This window comes from Dendroctonus ponderosae, unplaced genomic scaffold (genome assembly GCF_020466585.1).
Source record: "Dendroctonus ponderosae isolate FM_Combo_2020 unplaced genomic scaffold, Dpon_F_20191213v2 Dpon_F_20191213_4, whole genome shotgun sequence".
NCBI lineage: Eukaryota > Metazoa > Arthropoda > Insecta > Coleoptera > Curculionidae > Dendroctonus > Dendroctonus ponderosae.
This window is the reverse complement of record NW_026018611.1, coordinates 15,447,911-15,457,236: the sequence shown is the minus strand read 5'-3', so window position 1 is coordinate 15,457,236 and position 9,326 is coordinate 15,447,911. Positions and strand designations below refer to the sequence as shown.

The 9,326-nt window shown below is 35.8% G+C and overlaps 1 protein-coding gene across 1 annotated transcript in view; it reads left to right on the top strand.

Annotated features, from left to right (window-relative positions):
- Window positions 1–4,764, top strand: part of LOC109541295 — a 9,864-nt gene extending 5,100 nt beyond the window's left edge. The window contains exons 2-3 of the mRNA XM_019910118.2: window positions 477–676; window positions 4,079–4,764. Of these exons, the coding sequence (XP_019765677.2) occupies window positions 477–676; window positions 4,079–4,328 (450 nt within the window). The 3' untranslated portion in view covers window positions 4,329–4,764. The remainder of the gene's footprint in view (window positions 1–476; window positions 677–4,078) is intronic.
- The last annotated feature ends 4,562 nt before the right edge of the window (window positions 4,765–9,326 follow it).

Genomic DNA, 9,326 nt, shown 5'->3' with positions numbered 1-9,326 from the left:
TATATTATCAACAGAACAGGAGAGCCTCGATTTGTCATTTGTTCCTGGTGATTGATTAATGACAACACAACATTTTGCACAGTTTTCTTTGAGAAACAAAAACGTTTTCTGAAATCGACTTCAGTAAATTTCTCTAAGATATTTTCGATATCTCGAATATACCTGAAAATAATACAATTATTATTTGAATTGCATATCACACTTGATGTTTCCTCTACGTACCTTTGTGATATGTTCAATCTAATTTTAAACTTAATTAAAAACTAACTTCTAGAAACTGTCAAGAGTACCAAAACGGAGACCTTTTCTACTTATTCTGTTAGTACTACTTTCCATAGTTTCCGACACCGGCAATAGTACAAGTACTGTTCATTATTTATTGTTTGTGTGCCATCTTTTTGTATTGTTTTTACTATTGCTTATTTGAATGTTATTTGTTGTTTTAATACTTATCACCATAATTTTCATTGTTTCAGACATTATTCAGTTCAGCTATAGGTTCCATAAACCCGGATGACGAAGAGAGCACATATCTAGACTCATTCTTAGAATCGCTTGAAAAGCATAGTGGTTTGAGTGCTCTGGAGTTGAAAGACAGGCATCAAATTAACACCGATTGCACAGATTATGCTGTTTGTATCGTAAACGCCAACGGAACTATTTTATGGGATATCAGGTAGGACCAAAATCCATTCTTCAAAAACTATTTTAAAATGATTAAAGAAAACACTTTACTTTAGTGATAACCCCATGCTATTCAAAAAATACTTCCACACAACCATGAAACATAGAGTAGTTCTTTGGTAAGTTTAAACGGTGTAATTTTTTTTGTTTTAAACCGTGAGCATGCCAGTTATTATTGAAGATTGAAGCATGCGGTTTTCACAATTCCGTTACCGATTTTTGTCAAAAAAAATGAAGTTAGCATTTTTTGAGACCCCTTGTATTTTGAGCAGCAAGACAGAGAAGAGGAATAAACTGACAGTTGCAAAGCTTATTACGTATAATCGAGCGGGGTAGTTATTTTATTTTGTATAAGATATACGTTTTCAGGAACGAGCCAAACTTGGCTTTTTTTAAGGAGATACTTAAATAAGAAGACTTGTATATTTTTACAAATTTGCTCAATTTTAAATACCTACCCAATAAACACAATTTCGGAATTTTGTGTAAAAGTATAAATAATTCCTTTCTGCCGAATAATTAGCTAATCGCCATGACGTTATTTAATATTTTGTGTTGAATTTGACACAAAATAAGGAAATCGTGACGTCACAACGTCGTCGGCTTTGTAACATTTCCTTTTCAGGAATAAAACGCTCACTGGAATTCTTCTTCTTCTTCTTTATTCTTGATTTTAGGCGAATCGCCTGTTCAATTATCGTTCACTTGCGTGAGACTGTCGCTCCATCGTTTCCTGGGGCGCCCAACGTGTCGTCGTCCCAATGGGGACTTGTCGCGAGCGATTCTCACAAGTTTGCGGTGGTCCATCCTGCTTATGTGTTCATTCCATTCATTCTTCCTGTTTGCTACCCATTCATTGATGTTCTTGATATTACAGGCTGTTCGGACATTCTCGCTTCTCTCTCTATCCAGCAGTGTCTTTCCGGTGATTCTACGGAGTATTTTCATCTCGGCTGTCTCTAGGAGTCTTTTGGTTTTCGCTGTTTCTGGCCTGGTTTCTTATGAATCGCCATATCTGTTTTTGAAGCTCGTAGAAATTACCTTCCAGACGTTTGCATAACATTTCTCAGTGATCGTTTTCGATTTGTCTCATTAATTCTTTAGTTTTGTAACTTGCTTATATTCATTATATGATTCTGGGGTTCGCATTGTACAATATTTTAGGTAGGCTTTTCTTTTTTCTTTGCAGTGTTCTTTGACCTCTGGGCGGAACCATGGTGTCTTGTGGTTGATTACGTGGTTACTATTCACTTTTATGGTTCGTTCTCCAAGGGCCTCCCTTGCCGAATTCTTGGTATTCTTCTTGATTCTTTCCCAAGCTAGATTGGAGTGGTTAGTATTTAAAATCGGGGTTTCTTCCATTTTTTGTTGTAATCTATTTTTGTATAGGTACTTTAAATGTATGGTCATTGGGTGAACTGAGTAACTTGATGACTATGCTGCCGGTCCTAAGCCGGGATAAAGGAGAAAGGTTCCAGGGTCAGGCTAGCACCCTACCCTGGGTAAAAGAGGGTAAACGTAGTTGGATTCGCCTTCCAATTGCTAGTTTGAGCAACTCTAGTTTTGTTAACTTACCTCTTATAGTTTTTTATATATGTCAATTGTTTAACAAAATGTCATGACAAGTGCTTACGGAACAAGCTGTGTAAAATAAACGGTTCTAAATTCCTGTGGTAGGTGGGGAGAGTAGGGATACTTGATCTCATTTTTGGTTTTTTAAGATAACAATGAAAAAAAATTATCGTTTTTGGTATATACTGCGTCTGGAACCCGAACATCTATTGTCGTCCACTATCTTCCTGAAGCCAATTTCCAGTGTTTCTAGCCCTTTGGTGCGTGAGTTCTTACAGCTTATGCTATGTTACTGTAGCATTTCCCCAAAACTAAATCACATAAGTCACAGTGTGACTAAATATTGATATTATTGACAAATGCTATCTACCTATAACTATCTGTTGATGGCGAAACGCATCATTGCTGCTTTGACTTTTCATCAAAAAATTGTAGAAGAGAACTTTTTTTAAATACAATTTTTTCGTAGATTGAATTAAAGGTCGTAATTTTTTCTTTCGAATGCTTAAGCATTCTAGTATGCTCCCAATTAAACATGGGCCAATTTCAAAATAATACTTAATAACAAAGTTGAAATTCGATTTTCAACTGTTAATATCTTCTAGAAATTTTCTAAAAAGGTTTTTCAATATTTTTCTGGTACTCTTTAAGTGAGCCCCTATAACCTTTTAAAAGGAATGACGCCAATTCTAAATCACCCTGTTTAAGTTCTTCTTTTTCTTTGTTGTAGGATTGCATTCTGTTTGTCTTCAACAATTACAACCGTACTTGATACGCCCAGCTCAAGCTGTCGTGCCATCGTTTTGGTGGTCTTCCAAGAGGTCTTTTCGATACCGGGCGTCCCTCATTTGCGATTTTAGATAGCCTCGTCCATCCTGTTGGTATGGTCTCTCCACTCTGTTCTTCTATTGCGGCCCCATCTCACCACATCTTGAATGTCGCCCTGTGTTTTCATGTCAGGGCTTCTAATGCGGTCCCACAAACTGCAGCCTCTCAAAGTTTTTTTCTCAAATAATTTTAACGCAATTTGTTAGAACTTATAAAGAAGCCGGTGAAAATCGTCTTCGCTTTCGGATATTTATTAATACGGCATCGTCAGCGTAGCATATTACTATGATTTCCTTGTCCCCCATCCGAGATCTTCGCCCCACCTTGTTGGCCGCTGTGATTATTTCGTCCATGATTCCGTTGAATAGGGTGGGGCTTAAACTGTGTCCCTGTCTTATTCTTAGACTATCTGCTACTTTTATGGATGTGTAGTTATTGGCGTTTAGCTTTAGCTAGCCTTACTTTGTCGAAGGCTTGGGCGATGTTGACGAAACACATACAGCGGGCTTAGTTATCTGTCATACAGTAAATATTACGTGTATAGAGATTCGCACATCCCAGATGCAGCAACTTGTGCAAAGTGCAGCAAAATTTCCTGATATTTGTTGTTCAAGGACGTTACGTTCCAGCATCCGATTCTTAATGGTTTCCGATGTCGTTAATTTCTTTCTTGCGACGAGTCGTCATTAGTTGTTTCTGTCCTATCCGAGGCTGAATTGTTCGTTCTATGAGCACTTTGTTTCTTTTTACTCCAGGCAGGTCGCTAGCCTTACCTGTAAACACTGAGCTACTCCAGTTTCCTTACAGACAGAGTTGTACAATATACAATGTATATATAGCTCTTTAATTTTATTTGCTTGATTTTATTTAGCACAAGATACAGATGAACATATGCATATACAAGGGCAGAAAGTCCGAGTGGATTAATAGTATTTTTTTATTAGAAATGAAGACTTTTTCTATGTATAAAATAAACTATTTTTTATTCTTCTAGGCTCGACTTGTATGATTCACATATGAGTGAAATGATTGATGGCCAAATTGCAAATGAAACGACTTTAAATGGGTGTCTAACTTTGGATACGCCTGAAACATACAATTCGTGTATGGAAGAAGTACGACAAAACATGATCGTTTATTTGACGAATGAATTTGACGATAAATTTAGGTCGACACTTCAAAGCGACTGTGAGTTCTTTGGTCCCACAAATTGTATTATTTTAGAAAATACTTCATCGAAGTGAATGTTATGAAAATAATATGTTATCAATTTTACAGCTAATGTATCCTATGCAATATCATATACATAGTGTGTAAGCGAATTGAAAAACAATCTAAATAAATAAAAAGCATTCAAACCCGACAATTCTCATTTTTAGGTGGAAATGTTTTCAGAATTAATCTCCTGTCAGCCCTTGTGCATGGTCGACTTACAACTTGTTTGAAGGCCTGGTTTTAATTCTTTTTGCGGTCAAATCTAGATTGAATTATTTCACTTTTACTATGAAAATGAAAATTGAGGAGTTTAATGTTTTTTTTCTTAATTTAATATGCATAGTAATGTGTGTATATATGTGAACTTGTTTAATTACATACGTGTACCTACGTACGAAAACTTACGTACTTAATATATTTAGCAGCAGCTTTATATTACGAAATAAATACATTATCAACTTAAAACCGCTTAATCGCGTATGTTTTAAAATTTGTTTTATTTTTCAAGTTTGAAAGAAACTGTAAAATTGCCTTAAGAATATTCCCCGTAAAAATTATTTATAGAAGTAACGGGTGATTTACGCCTGGGTAATACTGTGTCTTAAGACACTTGTGTGTTGATGCCGCTCTGTGTGGCTATGTGCCGTGACACCTGGCCTCTTACAACGCGGCACTTTGAACAACACTTAACATTTAAGATGAGACCGCAGATCCGCAGACTTTGGATTGAAGTTCGTTCGTTCGGCTTCGAATGCCACGCGCATTTACCATATGGTTTCTAACCCTATCGTCAGAGATTATTTTACGTTATATATATACAGGGTGCTTCAAAATTGGCGTCGTTCCTCTGAAGGTGTTCTCTGGCGATGTATTAGTAGTACAGAAAAAATAGTAAACAAAATAATTTGTTATTAAAAACTGAGAAATTAGCAAAAAACTATCTTAGAAAACGGGCAACAATGTTTTTCAAGGTAATCTGCCTAATTAACATTACGTAAATACCTGTTGCTTCGTAATAACCTAAAACTCCGGTAAGCATGGATAAATAGAGAAAGTGATAATAAGATAGACAAGGATAAACGGTAAATTCAATAAGAATCGTTGTCGTCCACTATCTTCCTGGAACCACTCTCCTCGCTCTTTGTTGGCGTGAGTTCTTTCAGCTTCTGCTGTGTTACTGTAACATTTCCCCTGAACTAATCGCACATCCGCAAATTCGTGAAAATAAATTCAAAGTAAGTCACAGTTTGACAATTTATCGTTATTATTGACAAGGGCTATCCGCCTGTAACTACCTGTTAATGCCAAAAAATCATCAAAAAGTTGTAGAAGAGAACTTTTTAAATATCAAAAATTTTCGTAGTTTGAAGCAAAAACCGTAATTTTGCTTTTTGAATGCTTTAGTATTCCAATATACGTCCAATTAAACATGGAACCCTTTTAACATAATGTTTAATAACAAAGTAGAAATTCGATTTTCTGCTCTTAACATATTCTAGAAATTATCGAAAAAAAAATCAATTCTGAGAAACTGAGAAATTTGCAGAAAACTATATCAGAAATACGGCAGCAATGTTTTTCAAGGTAATCTGCCTAATTAACATTGCACAAGTACCTGTTCCTTCGTAATTATTTAAAACTCCGGTAACCATGGAATTATACAGAGTGACAATAAGATAGACAAGGATAAACGGTAAATTCAACAAGATTTGTTGACTGCGGAACGTACTTTCGAACTGTCAACCTGTTCTCATAACCTCGAATATTGGTGTTTATAAATAAAGTGACTAGTCTGTGAAATAAACCATACAACACCAAACATTTGAATGGTTAAGTCCAAATAAGCTAGTGCCTGTGTAATCTCCTTATTATCCACTCTTATCAAGCAGCTTCTCGTATTCAGTTAATTGACTGCTGCTCCATTTGTATCTCCTTGTGCTGTGTGTATTGTACAAACGTGGCAGGAATGTATCCCTTCCTCGGTATTTATTTGGTTCTTGGGAAAGTGTCAGTTATTGTGCTCTGAGTGCCCCTGATTCGATTATGTTCAATACTTGTTCCTCGGTGTTGGAAACAACATCGAACAATTTATTTGTATAACAATTTATTTGTGCCACTTCACATTTGGTCACCATACGACGGGAAATAACATCAAACAATTCATTGTTTGTACTTCAATGGTGACCAAGCAACGCTTTCTTGCCAGAGGTGAAAAGGTGAGAGGTTGACGAGTTTTTTTAGTATTAGCTGCCATGTTGTAAGCGAAAGTTCAAATGCAATCTTAAAATCGAAAAACCAATTTAATTATTATCCGGCTCTGCCTTCCGGGCATCTACGCGAGCTCTGGCTTATTGCCATCTTGCGCTACAATCAAAAATACAGTCCACAAATAACTTTTATGTGAGTCCAATACTCGGTGCCCGGAACCTGGAATTGCAGAAGAGAACTTTTTTGATACAAACAAAATTGTGTGCGTCACGGGACGCTCGACAGAAGCGATAACTTCATATATTTATAGAAACCATAAAATATTGAACTTGTTTAACGCATRATGGCAATAATAATTTTATTTAATTATTTTAATATTTTTGTTAGTATAATAATTTATAAATGGATCAGGAATAGGTAAAATTTAACATTCTTTAACAAGAGGTTGCACATATTGTTCTTCTTGGGTTTGTGTAAACTGTTCTTCTTGAGTTTCTGTATTTTTTAGTAGTAATTTCTTATTTGCTTTGAATAATCTTTGACGTTCAGCACAAGTTCGTGCGTGATGGAAGCTACTTTGAGTTGATCTATTACTTAATGCTCTTAAGCATTACTTAATACTTTTCGCATTGTAGCATGTTTTTGTAACTGCTCTTGTGTATGTTGTTCATGAACGTCTGCTACAACTTGTATCTGAATAGGACTAAAAAATCAATTAATTTTGGTGACTGGAAGACGTTCTATCTGTTTAAAATTGACGGTAAAACGAGGAAGAGCTATAAAGACAGGATACACTTGACACACTATATGTATTGTAACGGAAATGGCCTGGGGTACTCACGTTTGGAATGGGGGATCGAAATTCATGGTATTTCAGTAAATGGGAGCCCCATTTGGGCCCCATTTACTGTCAAATATGACACTGACAAGCGGGAAGTTTCGCACCTGTTCTGGAGATTTCTAGAACTATCTGGGATACCTGGAGAAAACTATATAAGCGACGACGAGAACCAGACGGGGGAAGTGAAGTGACAAGAGCGACCGGGTGCATAGGAGATTAAACCCGCGAGTTGGAAACGCGTGTTTTCCGTGTGTTATTGTTATCGTTTGTGAAGTTGATCGTAATTTTGAAGTTAGTTTGTTCCTGTTCCGTAGTTAAAGTTGTACCGAGTGGAATAAAAGTTGGAAGCAGAAAAAAGAGTTTAATACTCGGCCATCCACGGTACAGTATACATAATGTAAGCCATCGCGCGTATGTTCAAAAAAAAGTTCTAGCTGAACTAATCCAAGGCTAAAAAAATTAAACTAAATTGAGAGGATTTAATCATAAAGGAATCAAATGCTATATGAAGGGAAAAATCCATTTTGATACGTGGCAAACACAATTAATCATAGAAATAAAATAGACAATTGAAATTAAGCCCTAATAAATTCATTTTACATATTTTGCAACTATAGAACGAAGACGGAACCCATGTTTTCTGAAATAACCGAGGTAAACTCAAATATTTTTTCAATTAAATTCAAAACATATTTATTATATTGTACCGTGGATGGCCGGGTATCAAACTCTTTCTTCTGCTTTCAACTTTTATTCACCTCGGTATAACTTTAAATGCGGAACAGGAACAAACTAACTTCAAAATTACCGTCAACTTCACAAACAATAACCGACGGAAAACTCGCTCTTCCGACTCACGGGGTTCAATCTCTTCTGCACCCGGTCGCTCCTGTCACTTCACTCCCCCCCGTCTGGTTCTCGTCGTCGCTTATATAGTTTCCTCTAGGTAACCCAGATAGTTCTCGAAATCTCCAGAACACGTGCAAAACTTCCCGCTTGTCAGTGTCATATTTGACAGTAAATGGGGCCCAAATGGGACTCCTATTTACTGAAATTCCATGAATTTCGATCCCCCATTCCAAACGTGAGTAGCCCAGCCATTTCTGTTACAATATATTATTACAAAACAGTAATGATGTTTATCATTTTATGTTAAATATGAAAGATTACAAAAAAGATATCCAAATATTGATAATTTGTTGTTACAAAATAAAATAACAAATAATAAAACATATCATTGCATTAAAAGTTATTAATAATAGTTGTGACACTTTATTTGCACTTAATCTTGAGCGTTTTTCATAAATTGACCCTGCCTTCTTTAAAAAATATCCGCTCAACATCTGGTTTAACAATCGTCTCCGATAAAAATCACTAAACAAGTAGGTAGTAATATTTTACCAGTTAAGAACTTTGAATCGTGCAATATAATGCAAATGGACATCATCTGGGCAGCATCTGGACTACTACGTAAGACATAGGGAACCGGTACCGGGGTTCTATCGATACGATTTAATGTAATTTAATCTTTTCTTGATACGAATTCCACAATCAATCAGGCGATTTAAAATAGGTCCAACAGTTTTTCAAAAACTTGATTGTAGTGGATCCTAGGCACAATTTTGTTGCACAACATCGATTGTTAGTTCTTAAAACAACATTTAACAGTACACGGCAATGTGCAATCTCATTTGCAATGATACATACCCGGTCGTTTGAAGATGATTTTCAAAAGTTTGTAATACATTTTTCTGCAAATTTATGGACGATCCGCATTTTTTTTCACTTAAACTGCTTTAGCGTGTATAGTTGTGTGTGTCCTTTAATTGGAAATTGCATTGGAAAGCACATGAGCACCTCCTTTGTTAATTTGTTGATTCATTGTTATCAGTAAAGCGCGGAATATATGCAGTTAAATTCAATCAAAATATGCGCATATATATGCATAATTTTTATTCCAAATATGCAATTATATGCA